The 25,621-nt window shown below is 39.1% G+C and overlaps 3 protein-coding genes and 1 long non-coding RNA gene across 5 annotated transcripts; 1 reads left to right on the forward strand and 3 right to left on the reverse strand.

The window, feature by feature from the left end:
• Positions 1–368: 368 nt before the first annotated feature.
• On the reverse strand, positions 369–24,861 carry LOC104448130. 2 transcript variants are annotated; one of them, XM_010061903.3, is made up of 5 exons: positions 2,959–3,297; positions 2,740–2,851; positions 2,263–2,336; positions 1,564–2,181; positions 369–850 (listed from the first exon to the last, which is right to left on the reverse strand). In XM_010061903.3, exons 1-5 carry the CDS (start codon positions 3,163–3,165, stop codon positions 749–751), a joined length of 1,113 nt encoding a protein of 370 aa, XP_010060205.1. In that variant the 5' UTR covers positions 3,166–3,297; the 3' UTR covers positions 369–748. The 2 variants fall into 2 exon arrangements, with proteins under 2 accessions (XP_010060205.1, XP_018731975.1); XM_018876430.2 differs by lacking the exons at positions 2,740–2,851; positions 2,959–3,297 and adding an exon at positions 24,646–24,861.
• LOC120294858 lies at positions 15,421–16,444 on the reverse strand. Its single transcript, XR_005552204.1, has 3 exons — positions 16,102–16,444; positions 15,884–15,995; positions 15,421–15,495 (listed from the first exon to the last, which is right to left on the reverse strand). It is a non-coding gene; the product is annotated as an uncharacterized LOC120294858 (long non-coding RNA).
• On the reverse strand, positions 17,739–18,612 carry LOC104448128 (snakin-2). Its single transcript, XM_010061902.3, has 3 exons — positions 18,452–18,612; positions 18,293–18,335; positions 17,739–18,116 (listed from the first exon to the last, which is right to left on the reverse strand). The coding sequence occupies exons 1-3, from the start codon at positions 18,530–18,532 to the stop codon at positions 17,935–17,937; spliced, it is 306 nt and encodes a 101-aa protein (XP_010060204.2). The 5' UTR covers positions 18,533–18,612; the 3' UTR covers positions 17,739–17,934.
• LOC120294853 (snakin-2-like) lies at positions 22,257–23,223 on the forward strand. Its single transcript, XM_039315632.1, has 3 exons — positions 22,257–22,561; positions 22,686–22,734; positions 22,834–23,223. The coding sequence occupies exons 1-3, from the start codon at positions 22,484–22,486 to the stop codon at positions 23,013–23,015; spliced, it is 309 nt and encodes a 102-aa protein (XP_039171566.1). The 5' UTR covers positions 22,257–22,483; the 3' UTR covers positions 23,016–23,223.
• Positions 24,862–25,621: the final 760 nt, after the last annotated feature.

The following is a 25,621-nucleotide window of genomic DNA, read 5'->3' on the forward strand; positions in this document are numbered from 1 at the left end:
TATCGTGAAAGAAGAAGCAGCGTTCGTAGAAAGTCGGCTTTTGAATGTTAAATCAAAGAGTGAAATTTTGCTGGTTCATTAGGTTAGATCAAGTTTCCATATGTCGTCGAGCTGTTTTTGGATGTTGGAACTCTTTTGCTTTCTTTAAAGTTGTAAATGATAGATGATACGGTTGCTCGTAAACGCTAATCAGCGACTCTGATAAAGGAGAAAGTACGTTACTATAACCTCTTCAACTTGTTTCGATCAGGGTGACTGCTTTTTCAAGACATGTTCGGAAATCATTAACAACTCTGATAGTACCGTTCACATTAAGCAGAGATATATTATAAAGAGCTCATAGGATTGCCTTTCAAAAGGAGCTATCGTGGGAGGTAAAAAAGCAATAGGGAACTCTTGCATTACAATCATGGATATCTTCATCGCGAAGATTACAGAGCATCTATTCTTTAGACACGTTGGCGAGCAAACGCACACATTTACAAGAAAAGGACAAAAAGAATTGACTGTCTTCTTTCATGTCGTCCAGAGTTGCCTGAGAACTCAACATGAAGACTCATATACAAAGCATATTCACTCGGAAGGACACAATGCTTCACTAAACCTGTAAAGGGTCAATCGAATTGACTTCCAGAAAACGGTGATAAAATACACTGCAGCCAGAACCTGCAACGGTGTTAGACAAATAAGGTACAAACGATAACGTCTACAGTTCAACCTACCTAAGAGTAAGGAAATGCGTCGTGCGTCATCTCATGGCTGAGGCCTTCAATTTGGGTACTTTAAATGAGGAGGAGAATAGCTTGGGAGTTTCAATAGCAACGGCCTTCCTTTTCGACCTTCCGGTTCCCTGTTGGCATCAAAACAAGTGCAAATTCAGACATGAAGAAACAAAATCCACACACATTAAAATCAGCTCAAAAAATGCAAGCCCTTGATAACTGGCAAAACTTTCTAGTTCGGTTTCATTAACATTATATAACAGGAAAATATGAGCAACATTCTCAATTCCAATAACTTTACTCTTTGGACAGGTTGTAAGAAGACCTAAGTTAGTCGAGTGACACAGGAAGAGTAGAGTACCTATACTTTGCAACTGCATTTTTACACTTTGCGGGAGGTGATGCTTAGCATCTGATGACATGTTAATACCCTATATCTGATCATGTTACTGTAAGCACGAACAAGGAGTGAAATTAATGATTTGCACCCTCAGAATGCTTCATCTCATGCCACTGATTGATGAACCAAACACCATGAATGGCAACGAGCACATGCTTCATCTCATGCCACTGATTGATGAACCAAACACCATGAATGGCATCAGTGCTCGCTGACTGCTTCTCACAAAGTGATAAATCTATGGCGTCGCTACTCTTCCACTGTTTTCTCCTCTTATCCCTATTTCTTACGACTAAAATTTTTAAGTTTCCTATACCTATCATCAACTTAAAGAGGACAAGAACCACGAAATGGGACGCATACCACAAGAAGCATAGATATAAATTAAAATTCTTTCAAATAAGACCAACTTCATGCAACGTCACAAAGTGTGAAGTTTACCTTTTCGGAATCTTTTAGAGAATCGGGGACTTGGGGATGCCCTGTTTCTTTCTTCAAAACCACAGAGCGTTTATGAGCAACGCTATCTTTTCCCTCCGTTTTGGAGGTTCTATTTCTTGACGTGCAACGACTCAAGACAGGTGTGACCATGTTCTTCTTCAGGACTTCAGATTCTTGGGCAAGCCTGCCTATTTCCTCGTTTTGTTTGCCCAAAATGGCTTCCATTTCATCTATTTTACTCTTTAACTCAGCAATAGTATCATCCTTCTCACCGTTCATCATTTCAAGCTTCTCCATGCTGGTAAGGAGTTTGGATATTTTCTGATTTGCAAGTTCGAGTTCAGCCCCTTTGCTCTTTAATCTATCATTCAAGTCATTTTCCAATATGTTATACTGATGCCATACAAACTTCTTCTCCATCAATAATGCAGATGCTTCGGAATTCTTTTCCGAAATGAGCTTATCATACTCAAGCCTCAACTTTTTTATTTCTTCCTCCAGAAAATGAGTACGCTCCTCTTGCGCTTCCTTGGCATCTTTACCAGACCTCCTATCACTACTTCTGAGTCCTCTCCTTGTGTTTCTGGTTTCTGCAGAGTTATTTAATTGAGCACTCTCCTGCGAATCATTGAGAATTTGCGACTCACAACAATGTCCAGAAAAGCACTAACAAAAAATTTGACATAAAGAAACGCTAACCTCAAGTTCAGGGCACTTATGTGGAATACTATCAAGGCACCCTCTAAAATCAGCCAACTCATCATCCGCTTGTTCTGTATAGACAAGACAGTTTTAGTGAGAGCAATTAAGAGAAACATACCTAAAAATATCATTCAGACCCGAAGCACATAACTAGGTTTACTAAACTTCTGCAAGGTGATGGCAATACTTATAATGGATTCCTACCACATAATCTTTGATTGTGAAGACAATGTAGAAACAAGAGGTGTCTCTCCTTCCCAATCTCATAGCTAGTAAGTTAATTGCTCTTAAATACAGGAAATTCTAGGTTACAACCTAAAATTTAAACACATAAGCCTCTTAATCGACTCAAGTATGGTTCCCAAAATTATGCAAGAAACAATATAATTAAGTGAAAAGAAGAAAAATCCGAAATTGGGGGGAATTGTATGAACTCATATCAGAGAGAGATTAGAGAGAGAGAGAGCGACCAACCTAACTTCAATTTGTACAAAAGAGCCTCCCTTTCCTTCAAGCCTAAGGCGAAATCCAACTTAGTGGACTCAAGAAAGTGGGCCATGTCCTGCAGCTTCAGAGTCCCCCTCATCTGCGCAGCGATTTCGCAGGACTCATCAGAAAATCCCCCCAAATCCACCCCCAACATCAAAACCCTAAAATCAAAGAATCGAATTTTCCCTCTGGGTTCGTCCGTACCTGAGAGATTCGGTCCTTGAGAAAACGAACGTCGGAGTTCCAACGCCTGTTTTGCATCTTGATGCGATCCTCCAGGAGCTTCCTCTCTCTGACGAGGGTCAGGAGCTGTGCCTGTTGATTCCCGAGCAATTCCACGAAAGCGTTGAAGACCTTCTGCCACTTCCGCCGGTCCGAAGAGACTTCAGAAGCGTCTTTCCTCGTCGGCATTGCAAATCATAGAAGGAGAAGCAGAGAGAGAGAGGAGAGAAGACAGAAGACAGAGAGCCAAAGTTTCGATCTTTGAGAACAGAGAACAGTGAGCAGAGAGAGAGAGAAGCGTCGTTTCAAAACTACAGTGGCAGTGGCACCAACGGTCAAAAGCCAGAGACAAGGGGGTATATATAGTGGGCCGACATGAGTTTGGGCCAAAGTTCAAATGGGCTTTGTAGATCAATCTATTGCGTAGATTCACCATATTCCACTACCTACGAGGGCCCAGGGTCCGACCGAAAAAAGAAGAAGAAGATTAAGGGGAAAATTGTTCAAAAAGATTCTGAACATACTGTACTTTACCTTTCAATTTTACTAATTAAATTCAAAATATTTTTACTTTTTACTAATTGAATCTATACAGTTAATTTTAAGTGAAAATTACAAATGTGGATGCTGGTGATGCTCTATAGATGCCCGATGCTTTGAGCAGGCAATTTTTAATACTTTTTTTGAATTTTTTTTTCTTTCTTCATCCTTTTTCCGTGATTTGGCTGGCCTCACCTAGATGAGAGTCACTCTCATTTGCCGGCGTGACTAGGTGAGATTCGCTGATGGCTCCTCTCACTAGATATGGCAAGGCCGGTTCTTGCCTAGGCCAGAGCAGCCTCGCTTGAGCTCACCATCGCTTAGCTGGGCCTCACCTGTGCCAACTTGCTTGACCAAAAGGAAGAGAAAAGGGAGGAAAAAAAAAAGAAAAAGAAAGAAAAACTAAAAAAAAATGCAAAACAAAAATTAAACTATTATTACAAATTATCAATATCAACATTAATCATACTACATAGAACCCTCTATATCCACATCAACGAATTCTTATCAAGATTGTTCGGGTAAACTTGATTGGCAAAATATGAAAAGATTTAGGATTTAATGAATAAAATAAAAAATTATTACTAAATTGACAAAAATACAACAAATTTAGAATTTTTGAACAACTTTCCCGAAGATTAAGTGGTACCATCGTGACTGTACACATCTTTTGATCTTTAACAATTGACTATGGAGTAAAGATAAAGACGAACAAACTTACTTTAATCATTCTATATTGAGACGCTCACAAGAAAGGATTTATTAGTTCAAGTAGGGACGAAAACCAATCCATCACTATCTTCCTTTTCTTCTTTTATCAGGTAATGTCATTTCGACACAATTCATTTTACCCCTTTCGCTATTCTATAAACCCACCAGGAGTTGCCCGTGGTTTGAGCCTTTTGGGCACTAATAATTACTTCTCACCATCGTCTTATCCGGTTGTTGCATATGTTGTCATTGTCGACGAGGAGTGCCCGAGCAATTTCTTCCAAGTGCTTGGGGGTAAGGGCAATGTATCCTTCCCCGTTTCAGACGCCTGATTGGGAAAGCCAACTAACTGAGAGAGAAATTGACTAAATATCCAAGACAACTTAAAAAAAAGATTTCAAATTACAAGACTATATTGGGAAAATGTTCATGTATACAACACTTCATTAATTTTTTTAAACAAAATTAATTAATCTTAATTAGCGCAAGTTGAGTCAAAGATTCAAATCGTAAGGGATGAAAGTATAATTCTTTTTTAAACAAAAAAATTAATATTAATGTTTAACGTGACAACTCCTCAAACAATTTTATTGTCTTGAAATTTGATGGCCTTTCGTTTTGGCTTCTCCATCCACTTGATTGCTTTTTTCTCCAACATTTTCACACCTTGCGCAAGCCATTTGGACATTCCTATTTCAAATGCAATGTATGATATGGAATTCCCAATTACAATTCCAAATGCATAACCTATTCACTCTACATGCTCGTGTGTTATGAACTCTTTGTAGATTGCGCCGCTTGGTGCCAAGTGGTGTCGAGGCAGCGGCTTTGCCACAGGGCATGCGGAACATGTTACGCGCGGTGCAACTATGTCCCTCTAATTAGGGAATGAATGAGCAGATATGCATTTTTAATCAACCTGAGTCCGAAAGCCCAACCACATTCTAATAGCAAGGCAGAACCAATAATGTGAAGTCATGTTAGAATCGAGCCTACATGTAGCGCCTAAAGTGACAAGTGATGCATCAAGAACGGCAAACGATCACTACAATGACGAAAATGCCACTCAATTAGCAGTGGTTAGAGACAAAAAAAAGTGCAAACGCAATGAAAAATGCCCAATAGTTGTTCTTCAGGATTAGGTCGGGAGAGCAAACTTTGTGTTGTTTGTGTAAGATGAACATTAGGTTATGTTAAGCTTATTTTTCTAAAATAATTTTATTTCTCCTTTTGTTTTTGGGAACAAAAAATTATATATTTTTTTACTTTTCATTTCTATTCTAAATCTATTTTTTGATCACTTTTATGTTTTAGAAGCACTTTCGGCAACCGCAATGTCTGTCCCTGCTACGCCACCATGACCACACATGGCGGTCGACTTAAGTGCTTGTGAGACTAAACCTTTCCTAAATCCCTATACATACCGTTTGCCTCCCTGGGTTCTTACTATGTGCGTCCTTTTTCTATTGAAAGAGTTTTGTACAGTGTTTATGAAAATGCATCGCAAATAAACATTGTACAAAACTCTTTCAATAGAAAAGATGGAAATTATCGCCGCTGAGCCCAGTTTGAAGGTGGCCTAGGACTCTTGGTCCTCGGCTAAGATCCACACATAAATTTCAATTGAAAAGTCAATATCTTTTTTCGTATTCTGATTTTATACTGCACCTCCGTCGGCCGACATCACCAATGCCTTCCATTCACCAGCGCCGTTGAGCCTAGTCTGAAGGTGGCCTAAGACTATTGGGCCTTGGCCAAAATCCACACATAAATTTCAGTTGAAAAGTCAATATCTTTTTTCGTATTTTACTTCTATACTGCACCTCCATTGGTTGACACCTCCAATCACCGCCGAATCACCGCTGTCGTCGTGCCTCTGTTCGAGCCGCGAACGTCATGTTTTCGATACCATTGTGCCGCCATCGAGAAACCCGTGAGTGAACCTCCTAATGGTGAATTAGGGTGTAAATTACATTTAGGGGTTGATTAGTTTAATATTACTAACGGTTCGTATTTGTTAATTTTAGTTTAGCCTTAATTGCGATTAAGGATGGTTTAGATTAAATTTAAGTGTGATTATTTTAAGTAATTACGATTATATTAATTAATCGTGGTTAAATTAATTAATTAAGTATAGTTTAATTAATCGTAATTTATTTATTTAATCGTTGTTTATTTAATTAATTGTAATTATTTTAGTTAACGTCGATTAATTTTCATTTAATTATACGTTGACGAATTAATCGAGTTTAGTTTAATTAATTACAATTAGATTAATAAATCTTAATTAGCATAATTAATTGCTATTAGCTTAATTAATGATTAATTAGCCGTTAAGTAGAATTTTATATTCGTTTCTCTGGATGAGATTGTGCGTAATTCCAGCTATTTGTGCGTGTGATACTATGCTAGTGATTGCTCAATTATAGATTTTTATTTATTATTTTCAAATGAGGTTTTATGAGCAAGAAAATAGCAAAATATGAGGTGTCGAGTTTGCATGCTGAATTTTACGTGCTACATAAAATAATGGGGTTTTAAAATAGAAGCGTGTAAAGTTTGATGGGTTGATTTCAAATGTGTGACTACATACGAATATTTTACCGGGATTTTTAAGTTTCAAAATCGCCAAAGTTAATTATTTGAAAATGAACTCTTTCGTGCTTGGCTAATTAATGGTAATCAGAGTCGGCTTAATTGTTGATGTGCTTAAGTGGTCATTTAATTGAAGCCGTGAACTAACGGGAGTGATGCCTAGTTTTTATCGGATGCCCGACGGGGATTTGAATGTCGAGTCGCGGTTGAAGCCGAACCGATATTTCTTTATGGAATGCCGTCTAGGTGGGGGGTTATAGACGATATCATGCTAAATGGGTCGGGACAATGCCTAGTCATGCCGGAAGATCGCCGAATGCGTGAGCTAGTTGTTCTGCTCCTAGTGGGCCGAATGTTCCTTGGTCTGCTCCTATTGGAGCGTGCTCCTCAAGTTGTTATTCGACAATATTATCCAAGCCTTGCTATCTAGGTAATTTAATAAAATTGCTGAAAATGATATCAACAGCTAGTTCAAAATCACTGTCGAAGTTGATATTCTTGAAAACCCACAATGCTAGATTTTCATTAGCTTCATCAATAGCTACATCAGCTTCAACAACAGTTACTACAGCAGATTCATTAACAACTACTACACTGTTATAATAGCTACATGAGCTAGTTCATCAACACCTCCAGGTACAGCAGCTACATGAGCTGGTTCATCAACAGCTACTACAGTAGCTTCACCAACAGCTTCTACAGCTGTTACATCAGCTACATGAGCTCCATGAGCTGCATAATCTCATTGAGCTACATGTTGATCCACTATCCCGAGTAAAGCTCGAAAGTCATCCCTTTCCTAGGCACTGATTTCTATGCAAACTACAATTCCACATGGCATATTCGGGAGTCCGGAAAAATACTTTTTGATCTTCAAAATGGTTGAGTTGACAACTCTGAAAAATCTAAAACAATGAGGACATTGCTAAAGAACTTACTAGTCAATTAGGTGAGCCCACACCCGATGCCTTTGATTTACTAGCACCATCTCCATCTAACTACAGTAAAATAAAACGTACTTAAAAAATATAAATTTGTGCCGCTGAGCCTAGTTCGAAGGTGGCCTAGGACTATTGGGCCTCGGCCAAGATCCACACATAAATTTCAGTCAAAAAGTCAAAATCTTTTTTCGTATTTTACTTCTATACTGCACCTCCATTGGCCGGCACCTCCAGTCACTGCCGAACCGCCGCTGCCGTCGTGTTTCAGTTCGAGCCGTGAACATCATGTTTTCGACACCATTGCCGCCATCGAAAAACTCGTGAGCGAACCTCCTAATGATGAATTAGGGTTTAAATTACATTTAGGGGTTGATTAGTTTATTATTACTAATAGTTCGTATTTTGTTAATTTTAGTTTAGCCTTAATTGCGATTAATGATGGTTTAGATTAAATTTAAGTGCGATTATTTTAAGTAATTGCGATTATATTAATTAATCGTGGTTAAATTAATTAATTGAGTATACTTTAATTAATCGTAATTTATTTATTTAATCGTTGTTTATTTAATTAATTGTAATTATTTTAGTTAACGTCGATTAGTTATCATTTAATTATATGTTGGCAAATTGATTGAGTTTATTTAAATTAATTGCAATTAGATTAATAAATCTTAATTAGCATAATTAATTGCGATTAGCTTAATTAATGATGAATTAGCTGTTAAGTAGAATTTATACTCATTTTTCTAGATGAGATTGTGCATAATTCCGTCTATTTGTACGTGTGATGCTATGCTAGTGATTGCCTAATTATAGATTTTTATTTACTATTTTCAAATGAGGTTTATTTATTTGTAATTTATTTATTCAATTGTTGTTTATTCAATTTATCGTAATTATTTTAGTTAACATCCATTAATTTTCATTTAATTATACGTTGGTGAATTAATCGAGTTTAGTTTAATTAATTTCAATTAGATTAATTAATCTTAATTAGCATAATTAATTGATATTAGCTTAATTAATGATTAATTAGCCGTTAAGTAGAATTTTATACTCATTTCTCTTGATGAGATTGTGCGTAATTCCAGCTATTTGCGCGTGTGATGCTATGCTAGTGATTGCTCAATTATAGATTTTTATTTACTATTTTCAAATGAGATTTTATAAGCAAGAAAATAACAAAATATGAGGTGTCGGGTTTGCACGCCAAATTTTACGTGCTAAATAAAATAATGGGATTTTAAAATAGAAGCATGTAAAGTTTGATGGATTGATTTCAAATGTGTGACTACGTACGAATATTTTACCGGGATTTTTAAGTTTAAAAATTGCCAAAGTTGATTACTTGAAAACAAACTCTTTTGTTTTTTGCTAATTAATAACAATAAGAATCAGCTTAATTGTTAATGTGCTTAGGTGGTTATTTAATCGAACTTGTCAACTAACATGAGTCTGATTTTTGTCAGATGCGTGACGGGAATTTTGATGCCGAGTTGCTATTGAAGCCGGACTGATACTTCTTTATGGAATGCCGTCTAGGTGGGGGTTATAGACGATATTGTGCCAAATGGGTTGGGACGATGCCTAGTCATGCTGGAAGACCGCGGAATGCGTGGATTAGTTGTTCTACTCCTAATGGGCCAAATGTTCCTCGTTCTGTTCCTACCGAGCATGCTCTCCAAGTTGTTGTCCGACAACATTACCCAAGGCCTGCTATCCAGGTAATTTAATAAAATTGCTGAAGATAATATGAACAGCTAGTTCAAAATCACCTCGAAGTTGATATTATTGAAGACCCACAATGCTCGGTCTTCATCAGCCCTACATCAGTTACTTGAGCAGCATCACCTACAACAGCTATTTGAGTTGCATCAGCTACATTAGCTACTTGAGCCGCATGAGTTGGATAAGTAGCTTGAGGTGCATGAGCTCCGCGAGCTGCATAACCTCATTGAGTTATATGTTCATCCAGTATCATGAATAAAGCTCAAAAGTTATCCCTTTCCTAGGAACTGATTTCTATGCAAACTACAATGACACACTGCCTACTCGGTAGTCTAGAAAAATGTTTTTTAATTCTCGGAATGCTTGAGTCGACAACTATGAAAAATCTAAAATAATGAGGACATTACTAAATAACTCACCAGTCAATTACATGAGTCCACATGTGATGCATTCCATTCGCTAGTGCCATCTCTGCCTAACAACAATAAAATAAAACATATTTAAAAGATGTAAATTATCGTCTCTGAGCCCAGTCAAAGATGGCCTAGGACTCTTGGGTCTCGGCTAAGATCCACACATAAATTTCAATTGAAAAGTCAATATATTTTTTCGTATTCTAATTTTATATTGCACCTCTGTTGGCCGACACCACCAATCACCGCCGAACCTCCGCCGCTGTTGTGCCTCTGTTTGAGCCGCGAACGTCACGTTTTTGACGCCATTGCGTCACCGTCCAAAAAAGTTAACCTCCTAATCATGAATTAGGGTGTTAATTATATTTATGGGGTAGATTAGTTTAATATTAATATCGATTATTATTTATTAATTTTAGTTTAGCTTTAATTGTGATTAAGGATGGTTTAGAATAAATTTAAGTGCGATTATTTTAAGTAATTACCATTATATTAATTAATCATGGTTAGATTAATTAATTGAATATAATTTAATTAATCATAATTTTTATTTAATTGTTGTTTATTTAATTAATCGTAATTATTTTAGTTAACGTCGATTAATTTTTAATTAATTATACGTTGGCGAATTAATCGAGTTTAGTTTAATTAATTACAACTAGCCCCTTGGGCGATGGAGCAGAGCTATTTGGAAAAGAAACCAGAATATTGTTACCGTGTTTACAGCATGTGCCAGAAACCCAGCGAGGCTTCTTCTCTTCTCTCCAAAATGTCGGAAGGAGAAGATAAGCCCCATTTAAATTGGCAGGCCGAGCCTTACACGTCACCTCACTTCGCTCCCCAGAAGCTTCGACTTCATCAGATTCGGCCTCCGCACCTGGTGTTCTCGAGCTGAGGGTGTCCTTCGCCTGTTCACTATTATCTGAACCCTCAATACCATGTGACGTTTCTCCCTCGACCCATCAGACACAGTGGACATTGGACCCCACAAGGGCCCCACCCGGTCTTCGATGGTGATCTTGGGAAGAAGCTCGGAAAAATGGAGGTTCCAAGAACGCCCTTCTGTAAAGAGAGGAAGAGAGGCGGTGTGAGGAGTTTCGTGCCTCTCCGGTCGATGAAAGAGAGATAGAGGCATAGAAATGTGATCAAGTCCTCCGGTGGGGGGAGAAAATGGGTTCAGAAGCCGTGACGTGAACAAACATGGTTATGGTGAAGCTGTGCTTGCTAAGGCTGGGTTGCTGCGGAGAATGCGATGAACGATGATGTTGTTTGCGATGATCCGAAAGTCGTACTCAACGGAAGCACGATAGTATGATTTGGATCATCCCTAATAAGTTCAAGTGCATTTGCTTGTGTTCTTGCTCTCCGAACAAGCTTTAGTACCTTTCTCTTCTGATTTTCTCACCTTTGAAATTTCCCTTGTCTTGTGGCTATTTATCTTGAAACGTAGAGGCGGGGAATGAAAGGTTGTTACTGTCGGTTTAACTTTGAAGTTTCATGCCCGAACTTGGGCGATTTAGTTGAGCATTTGTTGCTCTACATGTAGTGGACTTATATGCCTCGTGTAAAACAATAAACCACCTTATGGTTTTATTTATTTATGTTGATGGGCCTTAGAGGGCCCGTCCGCCCATATTGGGCTTAAAAGCCCGACCCGCAAGATGATATGAAGATGTGTTACGTTGAGGGGTTATGACTTTGGGGAACGTATTACGTTGAAGAGTTACGTCTCTTGGATTACATTGAAGAGTTACGAGACGTATTTAAGAGAGAAAAGAAAAGAGAGGAATGTACATTTTCAACATACGTGTGTTTTTCCTCCCTCTCTCTCCCTCCTAAAAGCCTAAGAGAACACTATCCCAAAAGAGATGGATTTTTCTCCCCTTCAAGGCAATAGTACATCATCGGATAGACATGATCAGTTTTTCTTTCTCAAATCAAGGTTGGTGTTTAATCTGTAGACAATAATATACGCTTGATTCCGTGGTGTGTCTTTGGTCGGTTATACATGTTTGTTCTTAGGCTCGTCTTCCGCATTCGTTTTAGGGGTTCAATTTAGTGTCGAATCCGTTTTAGGGAATCGGTTATTCCCAACACCACCAAATTCCGTTATTTATTAGTGTTTTTGCTTGTTCTGATCATGCTTTTGTTGTTGTTTTATGTTTGATTTAGGAGGAAAGATTTGCCGTACATTCTCGACAAGCATTGGATGAAGCAAATGCCATGGCTGATTCGAAGGAGGAACAATCTGAGTATGACTTCGTCTACGTCCCAGTAGACTTCAAGTAATGAGCTCGATCTCGGTCACTAATTTTGCTGTTTGTTTTTTAGTACTTCGCGATACGGATTGTTGGTTATCGTTTGCTTTGCTTGTGTTCACTGTTTGATTCATCATTTGACCCTCCTTTGATAGATGTTGACTTTGATGATCAGAACAAGGCCAACAAGGGTTATGCGTTCGTGAACCTCACGAACCCGACCAGGAGCGTCAAGGATGTACCGGGCTTATCACAACTTCAGGTGGGAGTGTCTCCCAATCAAGAATTTGAACTTCAGGAGCAAGAAAGTGTGCGAAATCAGCCCCACCAAGATTCGGGTGAAGCTTTCATGGACCGCATCTGCTTTCATTTATTGTGTTGCTCTTGTCCTGAGCTTGAACGGATGGTCACGAGTAATTATCTGTTGTTATTACCTTTTCTGCTTGGGGCACTATTTTAAACGATGTTGGTATTTGTTATGCATATTGTGATAGTTGTCTTATTATCCTTGAAATAAAGGATTCGTCCCAAAAATTAACAGAGGGCTTAATTATCCCCAGAGAAGTCGATATGGCTTCTTGCATTCGAAGAACCTGTTTAACTAGATTTTGTTTTTGTTAATTTTTGTCTTCAACCATTGAACCGTATATGGTTGTGTATTGATCTATATTCGAAAATGCTGTATTTGTTTATAGGGCAAGGTAGCGTTGGAGTGCAGCTTCAAGAGTAGGGCCTTCCCGTATAGGGAGTATCAGCCGGTGGTTGAAACCGAAACGCCAGGCAATGGCCACCAGAAGAATGGTCTGCTCATAGTCCTTGGGAAATGTCCAGGTGCAGCATCAGCTCGAGAAGCCAGAGCCGAAGCTCCCATGGTCATATCTGGGGAACAATTTGGTGGGTGTGACGAGACATGATAATGCACGCATTCGCACCTTAACATCGAAATGGCAGCATCGCACATGTCTAACTAGGAGTCTCCCTCCCCCTCCCCCTCTTTGTCCGAGCAGTGTTGTGTTTCTGTAGGATCATTTGGCAGTTGTAAATGGCGTTGAGGTCTATATTTAGTTTTCTCAGGTTGTCTGTGAACCAAGTTGATAGGTTTAGCGTTCTCCTTCCTGTGTTTTCATTCTCTCCCTGGAGGAAAAATGAGATGAAGTCTAGGGTTAATTGGAAACCCATGGACTTTGGGAACTTTCATTTGTATCTGCTGTTGTCTCTTGTTTGGAAGAAACGATGTATGGGTTGTTCTATTTGGGTTCATGAGAGTGGTGTGTTGGTAACATACCTTTTTATTGGGTGTGGTGGTATAACTGGTTCTCCTTCAGTTTAGACAGTCTGTACATGGCCTGTTTTTATTCAGGCATTATCACTGTTCTACTTGTGTATGTTATGCTTTGCTCGATGCTCTCAGTGTGTTGAAAAAGTAAAACCTTCTAGCCCGGTTTATTAAATCAGCTCTATCTCCACTGTTAATTGCCTGTGCTTCACATGTCCAGTCTTCACGATTGGCAGTAGAGATAGATCGATTCATGGGAACCTGGGTATAGTTGATCTAGTAAGAATGCCCTATTAATAGTTGTGCTGCTCAGTTTCTTGTGCATATTCTCTCATAGAGTCCAAGGATTTGCTACTTTGGGTCTTTTAACTGAGACTTGATAACGTGTTGCCAAAGCTTCATCCGTGTGGCCATAGTTTTGTCTATCGTGAGCTTTCTGTCAATGATGTTCGATGCTGTGGAGTGGTCTTCGCTTGCATTAATCATGTTTCAATCGACTCTGTGGCTTAGCCGCCCTATCAGCATGATTGCTCTCTTTCTGTTGGGAGTTTGGATAGTGACGAACTTACACGATTTATTTGGTTAGTTTTGTCAGCGATCATCAAATTTTAACAAGCTATTATAGGATATAGGTGATTTGACGCCAAGAAATTGAGGAGTAGACAAGTGAAGTTGTTAGGAATGGGAGCGGATATTAGGAACACATGAAGTAGGGCTCGCGGCGGCCTTTGTGCTCTCCTGCGACAGTAGGAACACATGCATATGCAGAATGTCAATCACAAAAGCTGTCGAAAACAGATTCAATATAGATAGCTAGAAGATGGAGTTGAAACGTCGCAAACCATCTGCATGTACCGTCTGATCGGCGGCTTTGGCGAGATTGAGTAGGAGGAGGCAAAGGAGGATAGAGGTGATCGAGACCTTGGAGATGGCCATAGCTGACAAGAGAATCGAGCTAGAGCTTCTCCCTCTCTCTGCTTATATTTGCACTAAAACTCGGTTTTGTGAGGAAATGAGAGACAACGGTGGCCATATATGTAGCGAGAGGGAGAGCGGAAAAGCTAAGGATCTGTTTGGGGATAAGAAACGACGTTTAAAGCATGTGCAATTGCTTGTGCAATTGCTGCTAATTATTGGAAGGACCTTGTTGTTATTGTTAACTTTCATGGAGCTCGTCGATAATTGGTTTGCAAATGCAAATTCACAATGTGTTTATCTGTTGTATCTATCATCAATAAATGCATTTATTACTCTATCGTCGGTCCAATATGAATTCTATCTATGTTGATAGTTCATATTCATTTTTAACATATTCTAGAGTCACCAAATAATTTATCCTGATCGATATTCATCCGTTTGACTTTTCAGGCCTCAAACTCCTGGCCACTCGATTTTTGGGGTTTTGCATTTGCTGCAGACCAAGTCGAAAATTAGTTTTCATATTTTAGCAATTGCTTGCAGGACCGGCAGGTATCAATTTTATCAATTTGAGGAATTAAGCCCAATCACGCATATATGGTCATAACCATGTATGTAAGCCCAAATTTACTAGAAGACAAAGTAAAGCCCAAAACCCGCAATGTAAATAAGCGCCAGAAATGATTAGCTTGATTGACTCACACCGTTTTCACAAATCAATAATTAAGATTAATTGAGGCATCAAAAGAAGCACTTATAAGATATAATATCCGCGCCTGTCATTTGTGTCATGTATTATATATACTATGGACGCTTTTATATCCTTCCCAAATCATACCATCGAGCTCCATGAAAGTTAACACTTATAAGATATAATATCCGCACCTTGTTTTTACTGGTTTTTTCATTTCTTCCTCCAGCAAACGTGTACCCTCCTCCTGCACCTTCTTGGCAACTTATTTTCCTGCCTTTCCTTGTTTTTCTGGTTTCCATCATTGAGAATTTGCAACTCACAATATTGTCCAGAAAAGCACTAACAAAGATTTGACATTCAAAAACACTAACCTCAAGTTCAGAGTATTTCTGTGGAATAATATCAGGGCACCCTCTAAAATCAGCCAACTCATCATCTGCTTGCTCTGTATAGGCAAGATAGTTTTAGCAATAATACTTAAGAAAGACATACCTCAAAACCATTCAGACCCGAAGCACATAACTAGGTTTACTATACTTCTACAAGGCAATGGAAATACTTATAATGGATCACTAACGGATACTCTTTGATTGTGAAGACTATCTAAAAGCAAGAGGTATTTCCCTTCCTAATCTCACAGCTAATAAGTTAATTGCTCTTAAACACTGGAAGTTCTAGATTACAAACTAAAATTTAAACACTTAAATCTCTCAATCAGCTCAATTGTGGTTCCCAAAATTATGAAAGAGCCAATGTAATTAAATGAAAAGAAGATAAATCCGAAATTGGGGGGAATTATATCAGAGAGAGATTAGAGAGAGAAAGCGACCAACCTAACTTCAATTTGTACAAAAGAGCCTCCCTTTCCTTCGACCCTAAAGCGAAATCCAACTTCGTGGACTCAAGAAAGTGAACCATGTCTTGCACCTTCAAAGCTCCGTTTGTCTGTCCAACGATTTCGCACCACTAATCAGAAAACCCCCAAATCCACCCCCAACATCAAAACCCTAAATAATAAAAATCGACATTTTCCCTGTGGGTTCGTCCGTACCTGAGAGATTCAGTCCTTGAGAAAACGAACGTCGGAGTTCCAACGCCTGTGTTGCATCTTGATGCGATCCTCCAGGAGCTTCCTCTCTCTGACGAGGGTCAGGAGCTGTGCCTGTTGATTCCCGAGCAATTCCACGAAAGCGTTGAAGACCTTCTGCCACTTCCGCCGGTCCGAAGAGACTTCAGAAGCGTCTTTCCTCGTCGGCATTGCAAATCATAGAAGGAGAAGCAGAGAGAGAGAGGATAGAAGAGAGAAGACAGAGAGCCAAAGTTTCGATCTTTGAGAACAGAGAACAGTGAGCACAGAGAGAGAGAGAAGCGTCGTTTCAAAACTACAGTGGCAGTGGCACCAACGGTCAAAAGCCAGAGACAAGGTGGGGTATATATAGTGGGCCGACATGAGTTTGGGCCAAAGTTCAAATGGGCTTTGTAGATCAATCTATTGCGTAGATTCACCATATTCCACTACCTACGAGGGCCCAGGGTCCGACCGAAAAAGAAAAGAAAAGATTAAGGGGAAAATTGTTCAAAAAAATTATAAATATATTGTACTTTACCTTTCAATTTTAATAATTAAATTCAAAATATTTTTATTTTTCACTAATTGAATCCATACAATTAATTTTAGCTGAAAATTACTAATATGGACGTTGGCGGTGCTCTATAGATGCTCGATGCTGAGCGGGCAATTTTTAATTTTTAATTTATTTTTTTTCTTCATCCTTTGCCACGATTTGGCTGGCCTCACCTAGATGAGAGTCACTCTCATTTTCCATACACGAGGCGTGACTAGGCGAGATTCACGGATGGCTCCTCTCACTAGGTATGGTGGGGCCGTCCTCGCCTAGGCCAGAGTAGCCTTGCTCAGGCTCACCCTCGCTTAGCTGAGCCTCACTTGTGGTAGGCAAGGTCAACTTGCTCGGCCAAAAGGAAGAGGAAAGATAGGAAAAAAAAAAAAGAAAAAGAAAAAAAACTAAAAAAATTAAATTATTATTAAAAATTATTAATGTCGCATTGATCGTATCACATAAAACAATCCATGTCCACATCAACAAATTCTGATTAAGATTGGTTGGGTAAATTCAATTAACAAGATATGAAAAGACTTCGACTCAATCAATAAAATTAAAAAAATTATTACTTAATTGACAAAAATACAATAAATTGAGAATTTTTGAAAAATTTTCCCGAAAATTCAGTGGTACCATAGTAAATGTATACATCTTTGTGATCTTTAACAATTGACTATGGAGTAGAGACGAACAAACTTACTTTAATCATTCTATATTGAGACGCTCACGAGAAACGATTTATTAGTACAAGTAGGGATGAAAACCAATCCATCACTATCTTCCTTTTCTTCTTTTATCGGGTAATTTCATTTTGACACGATTCATATTACCCCTTTCGCTATTCTGTAGACCCACCAGGAGTTGCCCATGGTTTTAGCCTTTTGGGGCTCTAATAATTACTTGCTATCGTCTTATCGGGTTGTTGCATATGTTGCGTCACTGTCCAAGACGAGTGCCCGAGCAATTTCTTCCAAGCGCTTGGGGTAAGGGCAATGTATCCTTCCCCGTTTCATACAACTGATTGGGAAAGCCAACTAACTGAGAGAGAAATTGACTAAAAAAATTTAAAATAAGGATTTCAAATTACAAGACTATATTGGGAAAATGTTCATGTATACAACACTTCATTACTGAAACCTTCAACTTATTTGCGATGCATTTTCATAAACACTGTACAGAACTCTCTCAATAGAAACGACGACGCACATAGCAAGAACTAGGGAGGCAAACGGTACGTATAGGAATTTAGGAAAGGTTTAGTCTCATGGGCACTTAAGTCGGCCGCCGTGCGTGGTCATGGTGGCGTAGCAAGGACAGACATCACGGTTGCCGGAAGTACCCGGAGGGACACAGTTGCACCGCGCGCAGCATGTTCCGCATGCCCTGTGGCAGAGCCGCTGCCTCGACGCCAGCTGGCACCGGGCGGCGCAGGCCGCATCGCAGTCTGCAAAGAGTTCGCACCACACGGGCATGAATCACTAATTCAATCCAACAAGACCTGTCCGAACTTTTTCACAGTCGCGTTGATCGGATAATTACCATGTACGGATAATTATTCATTCCGCATGACATGAAAGAAAGCGGGAAAATCACAGAGAGATGAGTTAATTATATGCTCACCGATTTTGCCTGAAGTAGGGCTCGCGGCGGCCTTTGTGCTCTCCTGCAACAGTAGGAACACATGCATTGCAGAATGTCAATCACAAAAGCTGTCGAAAACAGAGTCAATATAGACAACTAGAGAATAGAGTCGAAACGTTGCAAACCATCTGCACGTACCGTCTGATCGGTGGCTTCGGCGAGATTGAGGAGGAGGAGGCAAAGGAGGATAGAGGTGATCGAGACCTTGGAGATGGCCATGGCTGCTTATATTTGCAGTAAAGCTCGGTGTTTTGTGAGGAAATGAGAGATAAGGGTGGTCATATATATAGCGAGAGGGAAAGCAGAAAAGCTAAGGATGTGTTTGGGGATGCGATACGACGTTTAAAACATGTGGCGAGGGAGCTAATCTGGAGGCGAGAACGGGGACATTCCCTGCATGTACCTTGAATTGATGCGTAGGATGACGGGTCGGATGTCTTTGGTGGAGCCATCAGAAAGGCCTCATAAATCTGGAATCATGTGGACTAAGGTTTTTACCATGTTCGAATGTTGCTAATCGAGGATGACTTTATCTAGTGTGCTCCATCTGGCCCGGCCGATGGTTTTGTGATCTCTAAGACTTGATCGCTATGGTTTGTTATGATCACCACAGTTAAAGAGTAGTACGATTTTAAAGAATCCCCGTCGATCTATTTAAGTTGAACTAGAGTAGAAAATAAATGGCTCGAAAATATTTGAATACGGAATCTTTAACTTCTAATTTAAAATGCAATTCTATGAGATTGATCAATGTTTACCGAACTGAATCTTTAAATGATTAGATGAAGACAAGATTCGGTGTTCAAATGCTTTGATGTTTATACTTGGTGTTATTTGTGGTTTGAAGTTTGCTCCGATGCGGTATGGAATTGGCACGAGGTTGAGTTCTAATTTTGCGGATGCAGAGGAGGATTGGAGAACAAGCCTCGATGACCTGAGGATGAGAACCAACCACTCGTGGGATGCTTAGACGCTTCAAGACACCAGCCGGGCGTACAGGCTAGCTTGCATTTCTAAGCTTAGTAAATGGACTTTCGCATGTGGCTATCACCCGATCGCCAAGGTTTAACATCCTAGAAACATACGTCGCTGGCCGAATTATTCTTGACTGTGGAATAACCCTTGTGGTGCTTGGTAAGCTGATGACACCAAATTAGCCTTTCTTCCATAGTTATTCTTAACAATAGTATGATGAATCCCATTTTTACATTGGATCATACAACGTCCAATTTAGCTTGGGTATCTACTTTCGTGAACAAAATATAGAGGAAATACTTTGGTAATAATAACTGGTTTAGTTTAACCTCTTTAGGAGAGTGATATTAGCTTTTGATTCATTTGTGCATAAGAGGTAATCGGTTTAGATTTGCGATTCTAGGGTTACTAGTACAAATGCCCTAACACTACTCCCACAAATTAATTATATCATGTATTCTGTATTCTGATGCCAAGAACTAAGATTGGAGTGCGAGAGAATTCGGTCCATAAACCCATGTCTAGAACGATGTGCCGAGTGTTGTTTTATTAGCTGTCAAAGTTTCACGTTCTCGTAAAAAATTTCGCCATCTTTATCTCAAACCTCTAAAAGGTTCTCAACCTCCGTTGGGCCTTCGCTTGACCGCCCAATTCAGTCACGTGTCCGTCCTACGTCGGAATCGGCACGACTTGCAAAATATCATTAAGTTAATGTAACTTGGTAGTGGGAACACTCGGTCGAGGGCCTCGAGAAAAGACAACGAAGGAGGGCAGTGCCCTTTTTTGAACGGTGGTGGACCGATCCAGCTTGAGCCCTGGGCAATAATTGATCCAGCAGAAGATTCAAAGCCCTTTCTTTGACTTAGCGACCAAGGATTCCTGCTGCGAAACCCTACTCTAAAGTTGGTGAGTCTGATAAGGATAAGGTTGGGAGCAACTGGACAGCACCTCGATAATTTGAATGGTGACTCCCAGCTGGATTTGATATTATATGTCTTATGTTATGATGTGCCCCGGATTTAACCCGACTCACTTTTGTGATATGTACATATGAATGCACTTTAAAGACTGTTTGGTAACACACCGAATAATGCATGATTTCATTTTTATTTTATTTTTCAGAACAAAAAAAAAAGAAATCTATTTAGTGATTTTTTGTTTTTGGAAATAGATTTGGAGTATAATTAAAAAATTTAAAAAAATTACTTTTTTATTCTCGAAAACAATTTAACATTTCTTCTTCTTATTCTTCTAATCTTCTTGTTGCCGGCCTCCGGCTAGGTCGAGCATCGTTGGGGGCTGACAATGCTTTGATGAAGTTGCCGGCCATGATCAAGGCTAATGATTGGCTAAAGGAAGAAGAAGAAGAAGGAAAGGAAAATAGAAATAAAAGAAGAGAAAAAAGAAAAGAAAAATATAATGAAACTATCAAAAAATTAAAAGAAATTTTAAATCACAAAAGAATTTGAGGGTCATATTAAATGTATTTCTATTTCAAGAAGAGAAATTTTATACACTCGCAAAACACCTTTCAATGCTTAGAAACTTGTTTAAGAAATATAATTAGAAAAAAAATCATTTCTGAGCAAAAATTATTTTATAGAAACATAATGATTACCAAATGCACCCTAATTATACTATGCAACAGTAACAAATTATGGATTTTTTTTTCCATTGGGAAGTTCATGAATCCTTTAAACTATATCCACAAGAAAATTATGACCATTGAGATGCAAACATGATCGGAGACTTGATGTGACCCATATCGGATATTTGCCGTGCAGTACTAGCATTTATAAAATATTTGATGCGAAATGGGGAAATGGTAAGATGATAAGGTTGTTTTGAAAATGATATGACAACCTCTAAATGGGTATTCACGTAAGTAAGTATGATTGAAGATCCAATAAATAATTTGTTACATAAGTTAGTAATTTACTTTGTGCTTCTCCAATCATTTGCGTGAGATAAAGTCATGGGGAGGGTACTAAGTTAGGTTGACAAATCGATACAAAACATTATTAATTGATTTTTATATGATAAGTGATGGGAACAAGCACTTAATAAAGAATTTCTCTAATCATTCTGTAAATGACTCATAAAAAAAATCATTCGCCTTTTCCTTTCGGAGCTATCCTTGCGTTGATAAAAAGATATTTCAAGCCTTTATCAAATACTTTAATTTTTTTCAAGTGAAAAAATTGCACATCCAACTTTAAAAACTAAAGGCTTTAAACTTTCATGAAAGACCACGGTACACCTAATTATATGCACAAATATGAATTAAATATCTTAAAATTAAGTGTTTAATGTTTGGACTACCCATCAATATCTTGGATCTTTTTTTATCCACCAGATGATATTGATGGATTATTTCGTGTGTTTAGTATTTACCCACCTAATTTGGACTTCCTCAACACAAATAAGTTGTTCGATGAAAAAAAGAAAAAAAGAAAAAGAGATTTTTGGACAAAGTTGTTTTGGTTTTGATTGGCTCATCCAGGGACGCATGACTCTCCTACTTGCAAGGTGATGATGGGTGGGGTCTCGAGAGATTATTTTGAGTCAAAGTACAAGAAACCTGTCGCATTCACATTAAAAATCGATCCATTCAACCACTCAGCTCGATCCCATATGATCCATTGGTGGCTTTCGGGAGCTTTTCTGGTTTGACTTGTGCTGGAAAACGAAAGCGGAACAGCTGTGCATGCCGAGTTTCCCAGCTAGCAGATGATGATGCTCTCTGCTCTCATTTGATGCAGGTTTGATCTAAGGCTCGGAGCCCCGATGCCATTTCCTTTGCCCGATATCGATCGAAAGTACAAAACCATGCAACTTTTACGTGCCAAACCAACCTCCCCTTCGAACATAACGTCACCATTCCATCAGCTCAGGATTAAAAACACAAAAGAGAAAGCCAAACAGCCCACGCAGGCATGGAGCTGTGCTGATGACCACCTTGCGCGCTTCTTCGAAAGTCCAGCCGGCCGCAAATAATTCACTCGGGCTACTTACTACCAACCCTAGATGGCCATCCTAATGAGACGTCTGCGAGACGAACTTCGCTTGCTAGGATAAGCCTATATATACAGCCCACCCTCTACCTTCCCGCTTCATTGCGTCAAACATCATCCGACCTAAGTCATTAGGACTACATCATTGACATTCAATTCTAATTCCAAAAAGGTCTCGACCATGCCTGTCTACAAGCTTTTAATTGCTTCCGTCTTAATCTCAGTCCTTCTTCTTCAACTCGCCGAAGCTGACCAGATGGTACCAACTCCTTCTGCTTTCGATTATTTGTGTAGTCTGCTCTCTTTGATTTTCTTCTCTGCTGTATAGCACTACCTAATGTGCATTCTAATTAACCAAAACGTCCCTTTTGTGTCCTTGACAGACGCAGGGAGTTGTAAATGCAGGAGACAATTCGATGCCTCCAAAAATGGGTAAAAAACTATACATATATAAAGAGTCACTTCTCTTTTTGGCTCGTGAATTTTTAATAATCATCCTAGTAACGTGAGGTCTTCGTCTTCGTTGTATAGACTGTGGTGGAGCGTGTGCTGCCAGGTGTCAGCTGTCATCAAGGCCTCGCCTTTGCCAGAGGGCTTGCGGGACGTGCTGCGCCCGTTGCAACTGCGTCCCTCCAGGCACCTCCGGCAACCTCGACGTCTGTCCGTGTTATGCCAACATGACCACCCGCGACAACAAGCGCAAGTGCCCATGAGACGCTCGGTGGGCTTTCTTTTCTTTTTCGATGGTCGGACAACGATCGCTCAAGCTTGTGCAATTGCTGCTAATTATTGGAAGGACGTTGTTGTTATTGTTAACTTTCATGGAGCTTGTCAATAAGTGGTTTTCGCAAATGCAAATTCACAATGTGTTTATCTGTTGTATCTATCATGAATAAATTCTTTTTTATTTTTCTTTCTTTCCATTACATTTATTACTCTTTCATCGGTCCAACGTGAATTCTATCTACGTTGGCAGTTCATATTCATTTTTAACATATTCTAGAGTCACAAAATAATTTATCCTGATTGATAACTAATGGTTGGATCGGTAAAAATCAAAGTTTGAGGCCTGAATTTTACTCGAATTGATCAATTTGATCTTTGCCGGTCCTGCAAGCAATTGTTAAAATATGAAAACTAATTTTCCACTTGGTCTGCAGCAAATGCAAACCCCCAAAAACCGAGTGGCCAGGAGAGGAACTAAGCCCAATCATGCATATTTGGTCATAACTGACGTATGTAAGCCCAAATTCACTAAAAGACAAAGTAAAGCCCAAAACCCACATGAGCCAGAAATGATTAGCTTGATTGACTCATATCATTTCACAAATCAATGATTGAGATTAATTGTGACATCAAAAGAAACATTATAGGATATAATATCCACACCCATCATTTGTGTCATGTATTATATACTATGAACATTTTTATATGCTTTCCAATTATACCATCGAGCTTACTGTGATTAATTTGAACAGGTAAATATCGTCCATCACCAAGAAGGCTTAAAATGATATACCCGCAATGGTAATGGATGGTTTCCGAGCTCAGAACTTGGGGGATGATGGATACGACATTAGAAAGGAAGCATGAGTAAATATCCGGTCCAATACTCCTTCTCAAGCAGTGCATTGCCATATGATACTCAAGCCTCAATTTTTTCATTTCTTCCTCCAGCAAATGTGTACGCGCCTCCTGCACTTCCTTGGCATCTTTACCAGACTTCCTATTACTACTTCTGAGCCCTCTCCTCGTTTTTCTGGTTTTTCTGGTTTCCACAGAGTTATTTTCTTGCGAATCATTAAGAATTTGCAACTCACAATGATGTCCAGAGAAGCACTAACAAAAATTTGACATTCAAAAACACTAACCTCAAGTTCAGAGCATTTCTGTGGAATAATACCAGGGCACCCTCCAGAATCAGCCAACTCATCATCTGCTTGCTCTGTATAGACAAGACAGTTTTAGCAATGATACTTAAGAGAGACATACCTCAAAACCATACAGACCCGAAGCACGTAACTGGGTTTACTATACTTCCACAAGGCAATGGAAATACTTATAATGGATCACTAACAGATACTCTTTGATTGTGAAGACTATCTAAAAGCAAGAGGAATTTCCCCTTCCCAATCTCACAGCTAATAGGTTAATTCCTCTCAACACAGGAAGTTGTAGATTACAAGCTAAAATTTAACCACTTAAATCTCTCAATCGGCTCAATTATGGTTCCCAAAATTATGAAAGAACCAATGTAATTAAATGAAAAGAAGAAAAATCCGAAATTGGGGGGAATTATATGAACTTATATCACAGAGAGATTAGAGAGAGAAAGCGACCAGCCTAACTTCAATTTGTACAAAAGAGCCTCCCTTTCCTTCAACCCTAAAGCGAAATCCAACTTCGTGGACTCAAGAAAGTGCGCCATGTCCTGCACCTTAAAAGGTCCGTTCATCTGTCCAACGATTTCGCACAACTAATCAGAAAACCCCCAAACCCATCCCCAACATCAAATCCCTAAATAATAAAAATCGACTTTTTCCCTCTGGGTTCGTCCGTACTTGAGAGATTCGGTCTTTGAGAAAACAAAGGAGTTCCAACGCCTGTGTTGCATCTTGATACGATCCTCCAGGAGCTTCCTCTCTCTGACGAGAGTCATGAGCTGTGCCTGTTGATTACCGAGCATATCCACTGAGAAAGATGAAGAACTTCAAACAAGATCAAGTGATGTGAAAGATGAAGAACTTCAAACAGGATCAAGTGCACAATTCTGAAGACAATTTGTATTTCCGAATGATGATCATATCATTGTATCTCAGTACAATTGAAAGACAGAATGTGAATAAACTTCTGTCGTTCTATTTTCTAAGATCAAACGTACTTGCTTGATGTTTCGGATTTGAGCTGTTCTTCATTCTCCGAAACTTTCTTCTCTTACGTATCAAGATTCCTTCTGCATTCGTTGATGATCTCGATACCTCTTTTCTCAATTCTTGTGACTTCTCTCTCTTACTATATTTCTATCTTCCTTTCTTACTTCTTATGTAAAGCAAAGCAAAGTACTTATACCGGGATATGTAACCGAACTTAGTTACAAAAGGAAAACAGAATATAGTAACTACTTTTAACAGAAAGAATCTATTTGACTAAGCTTTAAGACTTTGGCAATCCGAGTCATTAAGCCCTCAAGCATCTTCGTTCATTGATCATCTGGGCGATCCAAGTCATTAAGCCCTCGATCATCTTCGTTCGGTGATCATCCGGCGATCCGAGTCATCTTTGTTCGGGAGGTCTCTTTGTTCAGGAGGAGGTCTCTTTG

The sequence above is a fragment of the Eucalyptus grandis genome, chromosome 6 (assembly GCF_016545825.1).
Source record: "Eucalyptus grandis isolate ANBG69807.140 chromosome 6, ASM1654582v1, whole genome shotgun sequence".
Classification (NCBI taxonomy): domain Eukaryota; kingdom Viridiplantae; phylum Streptophyta; class Magnoliopsida; order Myrtales; family Myrtaceae; genus Eucalyptus; species Eucalyptus grandis.